At 39.4% G+C, this 21,351-nt stretch overlaps 1 long non-coding RNA gene and 2 gene segments (V, D, J or C); all 3 read left to right on the forward strand.

The window, feature by feature from the left end:
• Positions 1–529: 529 nt before the first annotated feature.
• Positions 530–12,893, forward strand: LOC108884890 (T cell receptor alpha variable 12-3-like; the record flags this gene model as incomplete). The annotated part of the segment is given in 2 exon segments: positions 530–821; positions 12,577–12,893. Coding segments are annotated over 2 exon segments (468 nt in total), but the record flags the coding sequence as incomplete, so codon positions are not given.
• Positions 12,894–12,905: 12 nt separating this feature from the next.
• LOC127142404 (uncharacterized) lies at positions 12,906–20,361 on the forward strand. Its single transcript, XR_007813129.1, has 3 exons — positions 12,906–13,252; positions 16,709–16,987; positions 20,083–20,361. It is a non-coding gene; the product is annotated as an uncharacterized LOC127142404 (long non-coding RNA).
• On the forward strand, positions 18,709–19,696 carry LOC127142399 (T cell receptor alpha variable 38-2/delta variable 8-like). The segment is given in 2 exon segments: positions 18,709–18,789; positions 18,880–19,696. Coding segments are annotated over 2 exon segments (435 nt in total).
• Positions 20,362–21,351: the final 990 nt, after the last annotated feature.

Here is a 21,351-nt window from a genome sequence, read left to right on the forward strand (position 1 = left end):
GTATAAACACAGACTTTAATAAATGATCTGTTTGTTCTTGCTCCTGGATTTCAGTGTCTTTGATACTGCTGACCATGATATTTTAATGGAAAGGCTAAATAAATGGGTTAACCTATCTGGCCTGGTTCTAATATGATTGAGAACCTACCTACAGGACAGTCAGTTCTTTGTGTCCATTGGAGACTTTGCCTCAGATAGAGTGGGTATTATGTGTGGAGTACCCCAAGGTTTGATTCTTGGACCACAGGTATTTAATCTCTCTATGCTCCCACTCACATTCTACAGAAAAACTAATTAAATGACCATAATCATACAGATGTTCCAGAAAGTAAATATCTCTGTCTCCCGATGACCTCGATCTCATACATCCCCTGACTCAGTGTAGTGACGATATTAATCAGTGGATGTCAGAACTTTTTACAACTGAAGAAAGATTAAACAAAAATACTCAGGTCAGATTTCTACCATCTGAAAAGACTGTGGCTAAGTTGTTTCGCAGAAGCACACATCTTCTGGAAGCACAAATAATTTCAATCACTTCAACATTAGTGGTTCAAAACTAGCGAGAAGTGATTACCTGGCCCCGCCCACTGAAGTCCAACTCAACCAATGAGATTATTTCTGTCTCCAGAGCAGAAATGTTTGAGGAACTAAAAGCACAATCAGCTTGATGTCGAGGAGAAGGGCTGTGCAGCAGAGAGGCTCTTTAGCTTTTTCATTCTACTGCAGTAGAAGAACATTGTTCATCTGCTGTCTGTTTGGCTTCAACAACTCCAAAGACATGTTGCTTTACCTCTTTTTGTTTTTATCTCACTTCATAGGTGAGTTTTACAACTAATGAGAAAAGATATTTGTTTTGTTTTTAATATAACTCAGGATGATCACATATGAAAGAAAAAGTAAATAATTTCTGTTGAGTCTCTTACTGTCAGAATCTCTTGCAGACTAACTAACATGAATAACACTCATTTTACAGACATGGGTTCCATGAACAGCATAAAACCAGAAAGTGCTGAAGAAGTTGTTGCAGAGGGAACAAACATCAACCTGACCTGTAAATATGACGGTGCTATCAACAATATCCAGTGGTACCGACAATACCAGAGATCCAGACCAGAGTTCCTGCTCTACATCACAGAGGGAGGATTGATTCATCGAATTCTTTCTGATTTCCCGGCTCACATTAACAAAGGAGAGAAACGTGTAGATCTGGAGATCATCTCAGCTAAAGTGACAGACTCTGCTGTGTACTACTGTGCTCTGCAGCCCACAGTGACAGGAAACACCACAACTCTGTACAAAAACCTTTGGAGCAAAGACAACACAATACTCCACAACATCCACTAGAGGGAGTCACACACTGTTAAACTTCAATGCTTTCTTCTGATCCAGTCTAGATTCTTCTCCCTCATCAGACACAGTTGTGATAAAGAGCTTTAGAAATGAAATTCATTTGATATATGAGTCTCCTCCTACTGACTGCAGAGGTGGCTGCTTGGCAGAGAACTGTTTGATTCCAGCTGTGAACATCAGACCAAACACAACTCACAAAACCACTCACAACTTCTTCATCCTGAACGTCCAGTTTCAACAGTTCTCCTCTGTAAACATGGAAAAACTCACTGTGATTTTCTTCTTTTCAACTCTCGTAGGTACGTATGTTTTACACAAGAAAACTTGAAACTATTCATTTTCATACTTGAAAACACACAATAATCTGTCTTTGTCATGACATCGTTTACAATCTAGTTGTGATCTCAGCTACAGTTGAGCTGTTTCTGTCCACAGAGTAACACTGTACACTGACATTTTCCACTGTCTTCTCCTCTCAGCCTCATGGACAATGTTGGTCTAATGGCTTCATTTTCTCTACTTTTTCCAGGACTAACAGCTGGAGACTCAATCTCTCCTGAAAGAGGTGAAGCCAGTGGAACAGAAGGACAATCTGTCACACTCAGATGTGACTATAAGACATCAGCAAGTGGTGTTAACCTTTACTGGTACAGACATCATTCTGACCTTCAGGCACCTCAGTTTATACTGTATAAAGCAGCACCACCATATAGCGGTGAACATAATCCTGACAAGCGATATAGATCTGAAACAACAAGATCATCAACTAGACTGATCATAAACAGTCTAACCCTGGCAGACACAGGTCTCTACTACTGTGCTCTGAGAAACACAGTGATACAAAGTGTAGAAGAGGCTGTACAAAAACCTGAACACAGATATCTGACTACTCTTCAAAGAGGAGGGAAGTGGGATTCAAACCACAGCTTCATATCAGATGGATTCTGCTAATTCCTGTTTTATCAGAGTCACTGTGGTTACAGCTGCTAATCAAACACTGTGGGAGGATTCACATGAGCAGCAAATCCACATCAATGACAAACCAACTGGATGATGCCTCAAACACAACACACCATGAAGACAAGAAGAAAATAAATACATAAAAAACTTCAGATTCAACAGAAAAACTTCCATTGTTATGCAGATGATGCCTAATTATACTTGTCAGTGAAGGCTGATGAATCAGTTAGTTAAACTTCAAGCATGCCTTAAAGACAGAAAGTCCAACAAATTTCTGCTATTAATCTCAGTAAAATGTTTGCACTTGGCTCTGAACATCTTTGTATCTAAAAGAGATAATTGGTCCAAATTATCCTACTAAAACACTGGTCTCCCAGAATTCAACTTACAGGTCATTCCAAGAAGTCCCCAGAGTAGCATGGGAGATGAAACCTTCAGCTATCAGGCTCCTCTACTCTGAAACCTTCAGGACCATTACTTTTTTTTTTTGCTGATTTTTTGTCCTTTTATCACCTGTTGTATCACTAACTCTACAATCTGTCCTCTGCTCCCTGTGGATCTACACCTGATCAACTTCACCCTCTCAACAACTGAAGTTCATTTTCATTAAATAATATTTTGTGTCATGCCAGGAATCTCTAACTAATACAGGCAGCATTAAATATCCTTCCCTTTCTTCCCTTCTCATCGGAAACACTGGATTTCTCAATAGAATTCAAAAGACAATACTTTGCCACTGCACCTCATGTTATATTAAGGTTTTTTTTTTTTTTTTTTTACAAGAACATCATAGTATCTGATCAGACAAACATACACATGCTGACTCACCACAGCAACTCAATGTGGCTCAAGTTGCTGAGTTGGTAGATGGCTGCTTGGCAAATGTTAACAAGCTTTCAAAAAGAATATCCTTTCAAACATACAACCAAGAGTTTGCAGTGGGACAGTATCATTCAATATATCAATATACTCGGGGTCACAGTGTCCACTGACAGCATATGTGTTTCTACTCAGTACAAGAGAAAGAGCATCTCCTCCTGCCTTTCATCCAGGCTCTCCCAGCTGAACTTTAGGGTGCATCCTACTTTTTGGAACTGTCACAAGACGAATTGTCCACAGCTTGGACAAGCTGCTTCTGAGAAGAATGTACCAGCTGACTCTAAGATCTCTCATTCACTCAGACATTAAAGTGCCATGGTCCATGGAGAGCTGTCTCTCTGTGGTGAACAATTAACATGATCAAGATATATTCATAGAATGCTTCAAATAGTATACAGCAAACACACTGCTATTTTCAACAACTTAAGTAGAATAATTAATGGCCTCAGTACATTCACTGAACATTGTTAAATGACCTCTATTAACAAGTAAATGTACTCACTACTACTACAGTTTCATCCCGTTCTCAGTATATTATGTAACAATCCAATTGTATTGTAAGATTTCCCTTCATTTATTGTTGCCTTACATTGTAAGAAAATATAGTCTTACTTAAATTTGTATGTAACTAATATCTGTGGAGCTGAAACATCAGCCTGGGGGTTGGCAGAGTATTCCATACCAGTAAAACATGGAAGCCATTTTGGAAAATTTTGGCTGATGGTCATCAGAACGCCATTCTACAATGGAACAATATCCAGATTTGTTCTAAATATATCAAACAACACATGGGCCTAATCTAACACCTTCATCACAAAATGATCAAAAGGTGGGTTATGCCCACCCCACCCCAGCAGAATAACAAAGGTTTATGTTTTTGGGCTTAAAGCTATAAAATCTATTGAGGTGTGGTTTTGGTGTTGATAACATACAGTGATACGAGAGGAGGAACAGGTTGAGGGAGGAGCAACACTGTCAAAGAGCAGAACACAAAACAACTCCCACTGTCAGATGCATTCAATATCTAAACCATACATAACACACATACTGTCTGTAAGATGCTCTCACTGCATTACTGTGGAATGTTTCCTTTGTTTCTCATCATACTAAAAGGTAGGTTAAAGCAGGAATAATAAATGCCTTTAGAGGATCTGTTTGCTAGAAACCACTGGAACAGGCAATCAGAGTTTAACATGGTCTTTAACAACATTTATCTATTTCTTTAGGTGTCAGCTGTCAACAACTGACTCCAGACAAGGATGAAGAGTTCAGTTTAGAAGGCAGCTCTGTTACTCTGTCCTACAAATACTCCAAACAAGCTACTGGTAGTGATGAGTTTTACTGGTATCGACAATATCCAGGAAAAAGACTAGAGTTTATCATCTCTCACTCTGCTTCAGGACAAGTAGGAACTACTTCAATCACTGGACTGAAGATTAAAGTCGAGCAAAAGCAAATCAACATGACCATCTCCTCTGCTACAGTGACAGACTCTGCTGTGTACTACTGTGTTGTGAGGCCCACAGTGACAGGAAACAACACAACTCTGTACAAAAACCTTTGGAGCAAAGACAACACAATACTCCACAACATCCACTAGAGGGAGTCACACACTGTTAAACTTCAATGGTTTCTTCTGATCCAGTCTAGATTTTTTTCCCTCATCAGGCACAGTTGTGATAAAGAGCTTTAGAAATGAAATTCATTTGATATATGAGTCTTCTCCTACTGACTACACCTGGATGATGCTTCAAACACAACAGACTATGAAAACAAGAAGAAAATAAATACATAATTAACTTCAGATTGAACACACTAAGAAATTAACTGATGATGATCATTTATTCGTTCAGACATTAAAATCCACAGCAAACATCCAGTAGAGCCACAGTTCACCAGCTGAAGAGTAAAAGTGTCTGAACTTAAAGAAACAGCAGCTTTCACAAAAACTCCACCATCTTTGCTGTCGACCTGACACTGCTGTAGAAAACTACAAGATCCACATTTCACCTTTAAAGCAGAGTCAAATCTGTAATTCTCATTCCAAAAGGAAAAAACTCTGAATGTTCAGTCTTTTCAGTTCACTCAGTTTCTTGACTTGCCATTAATGCAACTTCACAAAACTGGTTTAAATCCAATTTATGAGATTGACTTCAGTTTGTTCACGTTAACTACACATCCTCCATGTACACAAAAGAGAGACATGGAGTACTACAATGGTCTGTGCTTGGACCAATTCTATTCGCCTTGTATATGCTTCCTTTACACAATGTTGCCAGGAAACACTCCATAAAAGTCAGATGATACTCAGCTATATTTGTCAGTGAAGCCAGATGAAACCAATCAGTCAGCTAAATTTCAAACATTCCTTAAGGACATCAAGACATGGATGACCTGCACTTTTTCACCATTAAACTCAGACAAAATTGAGGACCTGTGGACTTGGACAGTCTCCATATTTCTCACTGTTACTCTGATGATTTCATTCATTAAAACACTGTTTGCTGCAGCTCCCTCCACCACTCTGAGGTACTTTGTATTGTTAATAGAATCATTTCAAATGTCATGTTCCTGTATTTGCTTATTTAGCCAGGATGAGAAGAACTGAACAATCATTTGTTATAAATGATCAGTTCTTAAAACAAGTCTCTTAGACCAAAATACTTCAACATATTTCACAAGATTCATTATTGACTGGATGATGATGTTCAATAGCAAAACAAAGACAAAAAAGCAGCAGAATAACAGAGGTTTATGTTTTAGGGCTTAAAGCTATAAAATCTACTGAGGTGTGGTTTTGGTGTTGATAACATACAGTGATATGAGAGGAGGAACAGGTTGAGGGAGGAGCAACACTGTCAAAGAGCAGAACACAAAACAACTCCCACTGTCAGATGCATTCAATATCTAAACCATACATAACACACATACTGTCTGTAAGATGCTCTCACTGCATTACTGTGGAATGTTTCCTTTGTTTCTCATCATACTAAAAGGTAGGTTAAAGCAGGAATAATAAATGCCTTTAGAGGATCTGTTTGCTAGAAACCACTGGAACAGGCAATCAGAGTTTAACATGGTCTTTAACAACATTTATCTATTTCTTTAGGTGTCAGCTGTCAACAACTGACTCCAGACAAGGATGAAGAGTTCAGTTTAGAAGGCAGCTCTGTTACTCTGTCCTACAAATACTCCAAACAAGCAACTGTTCAAGATTATTTTTTCTGGTATCGACAATATCCAGGAAAACCACCAGAGTTCCTCATCTATCACACAGGAACAGGACAACAACTATCAGATCCAGTCTCTGGACTGTCTGTTGAAGTGAGTGAGGATAAAACCCGAATGTATCTGCAGATCTCCTCTGCTGCAGTGACAGACTCTGCTGTGTACTACTGTGCTGTGAGGCCCACAGTGACAGGAAACACCACAACTCTGTACAAAAACACAAGCTGACACACTGACAAGCTGCTGGAAGCCTTTTTTCCACACTCTTCAACTCAGCTTTTTACCTCCACTAGAGGGCCACATTATCAAGTAGGCGGTGCACTACTTGTGCACTGTGTTCAATCATTCTGTCAATAATAACTGCTGCTGTGAAGAGAACAATTCTCAGACTGAATGTTGAACATCAGCCAGTTTCTTCTCTGGATTTAAACCTTGTTGTAGACATGGAACATTGGCTGTGGATTATTCTTGCTGCTCTTTTCTTTGGTAAGATACAAAGCACAACATGTTTCCTCTTCAAACACTTGAACATATTACTGAGCTATACAGTAAGTGTTTTTCATCTTTATTCTACAGAAAATCAGAGCACATCATTTCTGCTGACATTTGTTACCTTGTAAAACACTTTCTATGGTTCAAACTGGCAATGATCAGTGAAAATCACATCTATTCTACATGTCTGTGTGTCTGACTCTCTGGCTAGGTAACTCTTTAAACCTACTGATTGTTCTCCTTTAATCAATCATCTTTATTGATTCATCTCTTCCTCTGCATGTTCTGTTCTTCCCCAGAGTGTAAAGGACAAGACACAGTGACCCAGCCAACAGGAGACGTCACTGCTGCTGAAGGAGACACAGTTACACTCAACTGTACATTTAAGACAACTGCTTTAAACTCCTATTTGTACTGGTACAAACAGGAAGTGAGAGACTTTCCCAGATATGTTTTGCAACGAGATACATATGGAACAGAAGAAAATGCTCCAGAGTTCCTGAAAGACAGATTTCATGCTGAAATCAAGGAGAAGTCAGTTCCTCTGAAGATCCAGAAGCTTCAGCTGTCTGACTCTGCTGTGTACTACTGTGCTCTGCAGCCCACAGTGACAGGAAACACCACAACTCTGTACAAAAACCTTTGGAGCAAAGACAACACAATACTCCACAACATCCACTAGAGGGAGTCACACACTGTTAAACTTCAATGGTTTCTCCTGATCCAGTCTAGATTCTTTTCTCTCATCAGACACAGTTGTGATAAAGAGCTGTAGAAATGACATTCATTTGATATATGAGTCTCCTCCTACTGACTGCAGAGGTGGCTGCTTGGCAGAGAACTGTTTGATTCCAGCTGTGAACATCAGACCAAACACAACTCACAAAACCACTCACAACTTCTTCATCCTGAACGTCCAGTTTCAACAGTTCTCCTCTGTAAACATGGAGAAACTCACTGTGATTTTCTTCTTTTCAACTCTCGTAGGTACGTATGTTTTACACAAGAAAAGCTGAAACTATTCATTTTCATACTTGAAAACACACAATAATCTGTCTTTGTCATGACGTCCTGTACAATCTAGTTGTGATCTCAGCTACAGTTGAGCTGTTTCTGTCCACAGAGTAACACTGTACACTGACATTTTCCACTGTCTTCTCCTCTCAGCCTCATGGACAATGTTAGTCTAATGGCTTCATTTTCTCTGCTTTTTCCAGGACTAACAGCTGGAGACTCAATCTCTCCTGAAAGAGGTGAAGTCAGTGGAGGAGAAGGACAATCTATCAAACTTAAATGTAGATATGAAACAACATCAACAACTGTTCGTCTTTACTGGTACAGACAACATTCCAATATTCAGGCACCTCAGTTTATACTCTGGAAAGAGGCAAGATCATGGACTGATGAATATATTCCTGATGATCGATATGAATCTGAAACAACAAGATCATCAACTGAACTGACCATAAACAGACTAACCCTGGCAGACACAGGTCTCTACTACTGTGCTCTAGAAACACAGTGATACAAAGTGTAGAAGAGGCTGTACAAAAACCTGAACACAGATATCTGACTACTCTTCAAAGAGGAGGGAAGTGGGATTCAAACCACAGCTTCATATCAGATGGATTCTGCTAATTCCTGTTTTATTAGAGTCACTGTGGTTACAGCTGCTAATCAAACACTGTGGGAGGATTCACATGAGCAGCAAATCCACATCAATGACAAACCAACTGGATGATGCTTCAAACACAACACACCATGAAAATAAAGAGAAAATAAATACATAGATAATTTCAGATTGAAGACACTGAGAAATCAACTCTTTATTACTTTATGATCATTTATATGTTCAGACATTAAAATCCACAGCAAACATCCAGTAGAGCCACAGTTCACCAGCTGGAGCAGAGTCTAATCTGTCATTTTCAATCCAAAAGAAAAAAGTCAAACATAAAATTCTGATTCTGTGTGAATGTTCAATATTTTCAGTTCAGTCAATTTCTTGAATTAGCATCAAATAAACTGCACTAAACTGGTTTAAGTCCGATCAGATCAAACTCAGTTTATTCATGTTAACAACAAATCCTCCATGCACACAAAAGTTATAACAGTGTTCTACAAGGTTCTTTGCTTGGACCAATTCTCTTCACCTTGTATATGCTTCCTTAAGGCAATGTTATCAAGAAACATTCAATAAGCATCAATTGTTATGCAGATGATACTCAACTATACTTGTCAATGAAGTCTGATGAAACCAATCAGTCAGCTAAATTTCAAGCATTGCTTAAGGAAATAAAGACCTAGATGACCTGCAGTTTCCTGCTACTAAACTCAGACAAAGCTGAAGGTTACTTGGCCCTGAACACCTCAGGAACACATTTTCTAATGATATAGTATTGCTAGATGGCACTGCCCTGGCCTCTAGCTTAAAGTTATCTTTGATCAGGATAAGTCCTTTAAGTCCAGCATCAAACAAACTTCAAGGACAGCTTTTTTCCTCCTGAGTAATAATGCCTAAATCAGACACTTCCTGTCTCAAAAGGTTGCAGAAAAAATTCCCCATGCTAGGCTGAACTATTGCAACTCATTTTTATCAGGCTCACCCAACAAGTCTCTAAAGAATCTCAAGTTGAGTCAAAACTGCTGCAACAACCAGGGGACACTGAGATGAAAACAGTGAAAACAACAAAACAGGTCTTGTCTTTTTTCTGAAACTGGACACAAAGACAAGTCCAGTCTCCTGATTCACCTGGGTGGGACCAACTCTCTACTAGACCAACCTGGTCTAGTGCAGTGCTTTGAGAAGAGGCTGAAAGAAAGACTCATTACAGTATTTGTATGAGCAACACAGACTCAACATGTCACCTTTCTTCTACAAAATCCCTGATTGTACTCACTGACAACAATACTGGTAAAACAGTTGGTGTTAACAGTAAGAAAGAAAAGCCAGAAGAATAACAGAGGTTTATGTTTTTGGGCTTAAAGCTGTAAAATCTATTGAGGTGTGGATTTGGTGTTGATAACATACAGTGATATGAGAGGAGGAACAGGTTGAGGGAGGAGCAACACTGTCAAAGAGCAGAACACAAAACAACTCCCACTGTCAGATGCATTCAATATCTAAACCATACATAACACACATACTGTCAGAGTTCAGTTTAGAAGGCAGCTCTGTTACTCTGTCCTACAAATACTCAAAAGAAGCTGATGGAAATTATTATTTCTTCTGGTATCGACAATATCCAGGAAAACCACCAGAGTTCCTCATCTCTTACTTAGGAACAGGAATAATAATACAAAAAAATGATCTATTCTCTGGACTGTCTGTTGGAGTGAGTGAGGATAAAACCCGAATGGATCTGCAGATCTCCTCTGCTGCAGTGACAGACTCTGCTGTGTACTACTGTGCTGTGAGGCCCACAGTGACAGGAAACACCACAACTCTGTACAAAAACACAAGCTGACACACTGACAAGCTGCTGGAAGCCTTTTTTCCACACTCTTCAACTCAGCTTTTTACCTCCACTAGAGGGCCATATTATCAAGTAGGCGGTGCACTGCTTGTGCACTGTGTTCAACCATTCTGTCAATAATAACTGCTGCTGTGAAGAGAACAATTCTCAGACTGAATGTTGAACATCAGCCAGTTTCTCCTCTGGATTTAAACCTTGTTGTAGACATGGAACATTGGCTGTGGATTATTCTTGCTGCTCTTTTCTTTGGTAAGATACAAAGCACAACATGTTTCCTCTTCAATCTACTGATCTGATTGTTCTCCTTTAATCAATCATCTTTATTGATTCATCTCTTCCTCTGCATGTTCTGTTCTTCCCCAGAGTGTAAAGGACAAGACACAGTGACCCAGCCAACAGGAGACGTCACTGCTGCTGAAGGAGACACAGTTACACTCAACTGTACATTTGACACCAGTTACCCAAACTCCTATTTGTTCTGGAACAAACAAGAAGTAAACAATTCTCTAAAGTACATGCTGAGGTGTTTTTCAAAAACAGTGGATCACGCTCCAGAGATCCAGAAGGACAGATTTCATGCTGAAATCAAGGAGAAGTCAGTTCCTCTGAAGATCCAGAAGCTTCAGCTGTCTGACTCTGCTGTGTACTACTGTGCTCTGCAGCACACAGTGACAGGAAACACCACAACTCTGTACAAAAACCTTTGGAGCAAAGACAACACAATACTCCACAACATCCACTAGAGGGAGTCACACACTGTTAAACTTCAGTGGTTTCCTATGATCCAGTCTAGATTCTTTGTAGTGAAGAAGAAGCAGCAGAGAAATTGAGAGTTTGCTGTTCAGAAAACAGTGAAACTCTGATGATAATGAGACATTGTAGGATGTGAACTAAGAGGATGAAGCAGTGTTTATAGAAATAAGGTAGGAGAGAAAATGTTTAAAATACCACATAAGTACTGGACACAGGACTGGAAACATGTAAAGGATGTATGCTGTAAACAAGAGACATTATTAAGCAGGTGACAGTAAGGACAATCATGAACCAGATAGGAAACAGACACAGTACAGGGATAAAACAGTACACTGCCTGAGTTTGCTGATGATTTTAGTTGCTTTTTACTATGAGCTTACAGCAATTCACCGCATAGCTTTTTGCAAAATCTTGGTTTTCTGCCAGTCTTCACTTTATCCCAGTCATTTTGTCCTCTTCTCTTTGTTCTTTCATTCGTCACTTCTCACATGCTCTTCAAGTAACTTTCCTTTCATTTATGCCTGATAGTGACTTCTTAAATTTTACATGGACAGATGAGCCCTAGTTAACTCTTCTGTGACTTTCATTTATTATTACCACATTGTCACCCAGATCTTTGTGTCATTTAGCCAAAGTTTTTCTATTCACTCAAAGTCACTCGCTCAAAAATAACTGTTTTGGTCCCAAACAAGAAAGTCTCCAGCAACAACAAGACACCTCAAGTAAGCCAAACAGTTCATTACCTGTTCATGACTGGGTTGATGTCAAAATAATTACATTTCAGCAATATAGAGTTTGATAGTGAAATGATCAAACACTTCATAGGCTTGACACCTTACTGTGGTCTGTAGGAGAAAATACTACATGTAAGACAGAAGCTCAGTTACAGATCCATTGCAGGGATTTATCAGGTCTTCTCCGTCACTATTTGATGTGAAATAAGGAGAAAAGAGCTGCTGGTTGCTGGTTAAATGGATCTTCAAAAGGAGAAGGTCAAAGAAGATTTTTCTCTGGCCCCACCCACTGAGGTCCAACTCAACCAATGAGATTATTTCTGTCTCTGGAGCAGAAATGTTTGAGGAACTAAAAGCACAATCAGCTTGATGTTGAGGAGAAGGGATGTGCAGCAGAGAGGCTCTTTAGTTTTTTCATTCTACTGCAGTGAAAGAACATTGTTCATCTGCTGTCTGTTTGGCTTCAACAACTCCAAAGACATGTTGCTTTACCTCTTTTTGTTTTTCTCTCACTTCATAGGTGAGTTTTACAACTGATGAGTGTCTCAGTTAACCTGCAGCATTAACAAGATATTTGAAAAATATCTTTCATGTATCTCAGAATGATCACATTTGAAAGAAAAAGTCAAGAACCTCTCTTGAGTCTCTTGATGTCAGAATCTCTTGCAGACTAACTGACATGAATAACACTCATTTTGCAGACATGGGTTCCATGAACAGCATAAAGCTAGAAAGTGCTGAAGAAGTTGTTGCAGAGGGAACAAACATCAACCTGACCTGTAAATATGACGGTGCTATCAACAATATCCAGTGGTACAGACAATACCAGAGATCCAGACCAGAGTTCCTGCTCTACATCACAGAGGGAGGATTGATTCATCGAATTCTTTCTGATTTCTCAGCTCACATTAACAAAGGAGAGAAACGTGTAGATCTGGAGATCATCTCAGCTAAAGTGACAGACTCTGCTGTGTACTACTGTGCTCTGACGCCCACAGTGACAGGAAACACCACAACTCTGTACAAAAACCTTTGGAGCAAAGACAACACAATACTCCACAACATCCACTAGAGGGAGTCACACACTGTTAAACTTCAATGCTTTCTTCTGATCCAGTCTAGATTCTTTTCCCTCATCAGACACAGTTGTGATAAAGAGCTTTAGAAATGAAATTCATTTGATATATGAGTCTCCTCCTACTGACTGCAGAGGTGGCTGCTTGGCAGAGAACTGTTTGATTCCAGCTGTGAACATCAGACCAAACACAACTCACAAAACCACTCACAACTTCTTCATCCTGAACGTCCAGTTTCAACAGTTCTCCTCTGTAAACATGGAAAAACTCACTGTGATTTTCTTCTTTTCAACTCTCGTAGGTACGTATGTTTTACACAAGAAAACCTGAAACTATTCATTTTCATACTTGAAAACACACAATAATCTGTCTTTGTCATGACGTCCTGTACAATCTAGTTGTGATCTCAGCTACAGTTGAGCTGTTTCTGTCCACAGAGTAACACTGTACACTGACATTTTCCACTGTCTTCTTCTCTCAGCCTCATGGACAATGTTAGTCTAATGGCTACATTTTCTCTACTTTTTCCAGGACTAACAGCTGGAGACTCAATCTCTCCTGTAGGAGGTGAAGTCAATGGAAGAGAAGGACAATCTGTCACACTCAGATGTAGATATGAGACAACTGAGAGATACATTCGCCTTTACTGGTACATACATCATTCTGACCTTCAGGCACCTCAGTTTATACTGTATAAAGGAGAAGGAGAATTGAAAGATCGAGACCATATTCCTGATGATCGATATGAATCCCAAACAACAGACACATCAATTTACCTGACCATAAACAGACTAACCCTGGCAGACACAGGTCTCTACTACTGTGCTCTGAGAAACACAGTGATACAAAGTGTAGAAGAGGCTGTACAAAAACCTGAACACAGATATCTGACTACTCTTCAAAGAGGAGGGAAGTGGGATTCAAACCACAGCTTCATATCAGATGGATTCTGCTAATTCCTGTTTTATCAGAGTCACTGTGGTTACAGCTGCTAATCAAACACTGTGGGAGGATTCACATGAGCAGCAAATCCACATCAATGACAAACCAACTGGATGATGCTCCAACACAACACACCATGAAGACAAGAAGAAAATAAATACATAAATAACTTCAGATTGAGCACACTGAGAAATCAACTCTGGATTTATGACCATTTATATGTTCAGACATTAAAATCCACAGCAAACATCCAGTAGAACCACAGTTCACCAGCTGAAGAGTAAAAGTGTCTTAACTTAAAGAAACAGCAGCTTTCACAAAAACTCCACCATCTTTGCTGTCGACCTGACACTGCTGTAGAAAACTACAAGATCCACATTTCACCTTAAAAGTCATTTTTATTCTGTCAAAATATAAAAAATAATACAAATATAAAATATGAAAAGTCTGATTCTGTCTGAATCTTCAGTGTTTTTTGATCAGTCAGTTTCTTGAATTAAGATCAAAGCAACTTCACTAAACTGGTTAAAGTCATGTTTATACTTCAGTTTGTAAATGTCATTGAGAAATCGTCCATGTACACAAAAGTGAGACACTGAGTTCCACAAGGTTCTGTGCTTGGACCAATTCTATTCACGTTGTATATGCTTCCTTTAGTTAATGTTATCAGGAAACTCTCCAAAAACATCAACTGTTATGCAGATGATACTCAAAGACACTTGTCAATGTGATCAGATGAAACTAATTAATTAGCAAAACTTCAAGCCTTAGGGGCAATGAGAACTGGATGACCTGCAATTTCCCACTATTCAATTCAGACAAAAGTGAAATGATTAAACATGGCCCTGAACAAATTTTCTGTGAAGCCTTAACATCTATTGAGAAGTGGTTTTGGTGTTGATAACACACAGTGATATGAGAGGAGGAACAGGTTGAGGGAGGAGCAACACTGTCAAAGAGCAGAACACAAAACAACTCCCACTGTCAGATGCATTCAATATCTAAACCATACATAACACACATACTGTCTGTAAGATGCTCTCACTGCATTACTGTGGAATGTTTCCTTTGTTTCTCATCATACTAAAAGGTAGGTTAAAGCAGGAATAATAAATGCCTTTAGAGGATCTGTTTGCTAGAAACCACTGGAACAGGCAATCAGAGTTTAACATGGTCTTTAACAACATTAATCTGTTTCTTTAGGTGTCAGCTGTCAACAACTGACTCCAGACAAGGATGAAGAGTTCAGTTTAGAAGGCAGCTCTGTTACTCTGTCCTACACATACCCCACACTGACATCAACTGATTATTTCTTCTGGTATCGACAATATCCAGGAAAAAGACCAGAGTTCCTCATCTATCACTCTGCTTCAGGACAAGTACTGAAGAGTCCATTCCCTGGACTGAAGATTAAAGTGGAGGAAAAGCAAATCAACATGACCATCTCCTCTGCTGCAGTGACAGACTCTGCTGTGTACTACTGTGCTGTGAGGCCCACAGTGACAGGAAACACCACAACTCTGTACAAAAACACAAGCTGACACACTGACAAGCTGCTGGAAGCCTTTTTTCCACACTCTTCAACTCAGCTTTTTACCTCCACTAGAGGGCCACATTATCAAGTAGGCGGTGCACTACTTGTGCACTGTGTTCAACCATTCTGTCAATAATAACTGCTGCTGTGAAGAGAACAATTCTCAGACTGAATGTTGAACATCAGCCAGTTTCTCCTCTGGATTTAAACCTTGTTGTAGACATGGAACATTGGCTGTGGATTATTCTTGCTGCTCTTTTCTTTGGTAAGATACAAAGCACAACATGTTTCCTCTTCAATCTACTGATCTGATTGTTCTCCTTTAATCAATCATCTTTATTGATTCATCTCTTCCTCTGCATGTTCTGTTCTTCCCCAGAGTGTAAAGGACAAGACACAGTGACCCAGCCAACAGGAGACGTCACTGCTGCTGAAGGAGACACAGTTACACTCAACTGTACATTTGACACCAGTTACCAAAACTCCTATTTGTTCTGGTACAAACAAGAAGTAAACAATTCTCTAAAGTACATGCTGAGGTGTTTTTCAAAAACAGTGGATCACGCTCCAGAGATCCCGAAAGACAGATTCCATGCTGCAATCAAGGAGAAGTCAGTTCCTCTGAAGATCCAGAAGCTTCAGCTGTCTGACTCTGCTGTGTACTACTGTGCTCTGCAGCCCACAGTGACAGGAAACACCACAACTCTGTACAAAAACCTTTGGAGCAAAGACAACACAATACTCCACAACATCCACTAGAGGGAGTCACACACTGTTAAACTTCAATGCTTTCTTCTGATCCAGTCTAGATTCTTTTCCCTCATCAGACACAGTTGTGATAAAGAGCTTTAGAAATGAAATTCATTTGATATATGAGTCTCCTCCTACTGACTGCAGAGGTGGCTGCTTGGCAGAGAACTGTTTGATTCCAGTTGTGAACATCAGACCAAACACAACTCACAAAACCAAATCCTGAACGTCCAGTTTCAACAGTTCTCCTCTGTAAACATGGAAAAACTCACTGTGATTTTCTTCTTTTCAACTCTTGTAGGTACGTATGTTTTACACAAGAAAACCTGAAACTATTCATTTTCATACTTGAAAACACACAATAATCTGTCTCTGTCATGACGTCCTGTACAATCTAGTTGTGATCTCAGCTACAGTTGAGCTGTTTCTGTCCACAGAGTAACACTGTACACTGACATTTTCCACTGTCTTCTCCTCTCAGCCTCATGGACAATGTTAGTCTAATGGCTTCATTTTCTCTACTTTTTCCAGGACTAACAGCTGGAGACTCAATCTCTCCTGAAAGAGGTGAAGTCAGTGGAACAGAAGGACAATCTGTCACACTCAGATGTACATATGAGACATCATACGTTGGTGTTTATCTTTACTGGTACAGACATCATTCTGATCTTCAGGCACCTCAGTTTATACTGTGGAAAAGAGCACCACCATATAGCAGTAGTGAACATATTCCTGATGATCGATATAAATCCCAAACAACAGATAAATCAACTGAACTGACCATAAACAGACTAACCCTGGCAGACACAGGTCTCTACTACTGTGCTCTGAGAAACACAGTGATACAAAGTGTAGAAGAGGCTGTACAAAAACCTGAACACAGATATCTGACTACTCTTCAAAGAGGAGGGAAGTGGGATTCAAACCACAGCTTCATATCAGATGGATTCTGCTAATTCCTGTTTTATCAGAGTCACTGTGGTTACAGCTGCTAATCAAACACTGTGGGAGGATTCACATGAGCAGCAAATCCACATCAATGACAAACCAACTGGATGATGCTTCAAACACAACACACCATGAAAACAAATGAATGAACACTGACATACTCAGTCAACCCTCATCGTAGAGCATCATTGAGCTGCCGCCATTCTTCACTGTCCTTGGGAACATGTAGAACACCCCAAATACATCAACTAATGAATGAAAACATCACTCTGTATTAAGTCTGCACCATTCTGAATTTAGAGCTAATCCCAGCACAATTTCAGATATTTTTTGTGGTTACAAATAATATATCTGGTCTGGACAATCAGGGTCACTGTACTGCCATTTTTGTGAACCTATCAAAAGCATTTGATACAGTTAATCATGTTTTTACTCTTACAAAGGTTACCTAGTGTTGGTCTAACTGGAAATGCTTTTGATTCGTTTCAAAATTATGTCTTTGGGAGACTTCAGTGAGTAAAATCAGAAATGGCCCAGTCTCAGTTGTTCCATGTAATAAAGGATATTGATGACCACAAGGGTAAACTCTGGGTCTGATTCTTCTCATTAGGTATATTAACAACATTGTTATTTAAATGAATGGCTGTCACGGCCATCTTTATGCAGATGACACTGTAGTGTATTGTATTGCTGACTATGTACAATTAGAATTAAAATCTTTCAGAAAGCTTGTTTCCTCTACAAATGGATCTGACATTGAAAGTGTCACTGAATATAAATATCTTGGCATCTGGCCTAATGAGAAATTTACATTTAAATTCCATAAACACAACCAGGTCTGTAAACTGCACCAAAATAATTGACTGCTTTTACAGAGAGAGAATCTGGTTGCTTATGTTTTGCAGTAAAAGGATTGTTAAAATAGTTCTCATGTCTGTGTTATGGAGACATAATTTATAGAAATGCTCCATCCTCCATTGTTAAATCCCTTGACACAGTCTATCGTTTGTCCCTCTGATTTATTACAGGAGATAGCTATGGTACTCACCATTATATCTCTCATGATAAATCTGGTCAGTTCTCTCTGGCTGAGAGGTGAAACAAAAATTGGTATCTGTAAATTTAAAGGCCATAAATGAAAAACTAACACATCACAGTGATTCTGGATTGAATCCCTTGAGTACAGACTGATCTAAGGAAGTTAGCTTTTTGTTTCAATGCTCCAACCTCTGGGAACAATTGACAACACACACACATTTTATGGGAAATTTAAAACCATGTTCACAAACCACCCTGTCTCAACTTGTAGATGTTTAATATAATTAATATTTAATTGATCTTATTTGAATCTTGTCTGTACTTTTCTTGCTTTTTATTAAACTTGCTAATTCATATATTGTTTTGTTTACTGCCTAATGTAATCATGACATTGTTGAAAATGCAAGCTCCCCTCAACACATCGCCAGTAGGAGGAATAACAGAGGGCTGTGAATGAGCTCTGTCACTGTGATCAGGCTCCTCCTTCTAATCCACCAACTTAGTGTTGATGAAGACTAAACAGAGAGCTCACAGCCTTCTTTATACTTGCTGTAGCTCACAGTGACTCAACACTGCAGATATGATGCCTCTGTTCATCTCAGTGCTGCTGGCTGCTATGTGCCTTGGTATGAACACAACTCTGTTTCTCTGATATCAATCCAACATTGACATGATTCTTTAACAGCACACTGATACTGTTTGTTGGTGTTTTACAGAATGCAGAGCACAAAAAGACAATGTGCTGCAGCCAACAGGAGATGTGACTGTTACTGAAGGAGAGGCTGGAACTCTTGACTGTCGATATAACAGCAGTTCAACAAATAATTATCTCTACTGGTACAAACAGGATGGAGACCACAGCCCCAAATTCATCCTTCAACTTATTAAACTGGGTGGTGGGAACACAGCGGACGAGTTCAAAGAGAGATTTTCAGCTACTCTGAATTCTGCCTTAAGATCAGTTCCTCTGGAGATCCAGAAGCTTCAGCTGTCTGACTCTGCTGTGTACTACTGTGCTCTGCAGCCCACAGTGACAGGAAACACCACAACTCTGTACAAAAACCTTTGGAGCAAAGACAACACAATACTCCACAACATCCACTAGAGGGAGTCACACACTGTTAAACTTCAATGGTTTCTTCTGATCCAGTCTAGATTCTTCTCCCTCATCAGACACAGTTGTGATAAAGAGCTTTAGAAATGAAATTCATTTGATATATGAGTCTCCTCCTACTGACTGCAGAGGTGGCTGCTTGGCAGAGAACTGTTTGATTCCAGCTGTGAACATCAGACCAAACACAACTCACAAACCCACTCACAACTTCTTCATCCTGAACTTCCAGTTTCAACAGTTCTCCTCTGTAAACATGAAAAAACTCACTGTGATTTTCTTCTTTTCAACTCTCGTAGGTACGTATGTTTTACACAAGAAAAGCTGAAACTATTCATTTTCATACTTGAAAACACACAATAATCTGTCTTTGTCATGACGTCCTGTACAATCTAGTTGTGATCTCAGCTACAGTTGAGCTGTTTCTGTCCACAGAATAACATTGTACACTGACATTTTCCACTGTCTTCTCCTCTCAGCCTCATGGACAATGTTAGTCTAATGGCTTCATTTTCTCTACTTTTTCCAGGACTAACAGCTGGAGAATCAATCTCTCCTGAAAGAGGTGAAGTCAGTGGAACAGAAGGACAATCTGTCACACTCAGGTGTGACTATAAGACAACAGCAAGTCATGTTCTACTTTACTGGTACAGACATCATTCTGACCTTCACGCACCTCAGTTTATACTCTGGAAAGGAGCAAGATCATATAGCAGTAGTGAACATATACCTGATAAACGATATGAATCCAAAACAACAAGTTCATCAACTGAACTGACCATAAAAAGACTAACCCTGGCAGACACAGGTCTCTACTACTGTGCTCTAGAAACACAGTGATACAAAGTGTAGAAGAGGCTGTACAAAAACCTGAACACAGATATCTGACTACTCTTCAAAGAGGAGGGAAGTGGGATTCAAACCACAGCTTCATATCAGATGGATTCTGCTAATTCCTGTTTTATCAGAGTCACTGTGGTTACAGCTGCTAATCAAACACTGTGGGAGGATTCACATGAGCAGCAAATCCACATCAATGACAAACCAACTGGATGATGCTTCAAACACAACACACCATGAAAACAAAGAGAAAATAAATACATAGATAATTTCAGATTTAACACACTGAGAAATCAACTCTTCTTTCTTTACTTTATGATCATTTATATGTTCAGACGTTAAAATCCACAGCAAACATCCAGTAGAGCCACAGTTTACCAGCTGGAGCAGAGTCTAATCTGTCATTTTCAATCCAAAAGAAAAAAGTCAAACATAAAAGTCTGATCCTGTCTGAATGTTCAATATTTTCAGTTCAGTCAATTTCTTGAATTAGCATCAAATGAACTGCACTAAACTGGTTTAAGTCCTATCAGATCAAACTCAGTTTATTCATGTTAACAACAAATCCTCCATGCACACAAAAGTTAGAACATAGTTCTACAAGGTTCTGTGCTTGGACCAATTCTCTTCACCTTGTATATGCTTCCTTAAGGCAATGTTATCAAGAAACACTCAATAAGCATCAATTGTTATGCAGATGATACTCAACTATACTTGTCAGTGAAGCCAGATGAAACCAATCAGTTAACGAAACTTCAAGCATGTCTTAAGGACATTAAGACCTAGATGACCTGCAGTTTTGTGCTACTAAACTCAGACAAAGCTGAAGGTTACTTGACCCTGAACACCTCAGGAACACATTTTCTAATGATATAGTATTGCTAGATGGCACTGCCGTGGCCTCTAGCTTAAAGTTATCTTTGATCAGGATAAGTCCTTTAAGTCCAGCATCAAACAAACTTCAAGGACAGCTTTTGTCCTCCTGAGTAATAATGCCTAAATCAGACACTTCCTGTCTCAAAAGGTTGCAGAAAAAATTCCCCATGCTTGGCTGAACTATTGCAACTCATTTTTTATCAGGCTCACCCAACAAGTATCTAAAGAATCTCAAGTCGAGTCAAAACTCATTGGACCAACTCACTGATACTAGACCAACCTGGTCTAGTGCAGTGCTTTGAGAAGAGTCTGGAAGAAAGACTCATTACAGTATTTGTATGAGCAACACAGACTCAACATG

Source organism: Lates calcarifer, linkage group LG4 (genome assembly GCF_001640805.2).
Source record: "Lates calcarifer isolate ASB-BC8 linkage group LG4, TLL_Latcal_v3, whole genome shotgun sequence".
In the NCBI taxonomy this organism is placed as follows: domain Eukaryota; kingdom Metazoa; phylum Chordata; class Actinopteri; family Centropomidae; genus Lates; species Lates calcarifer.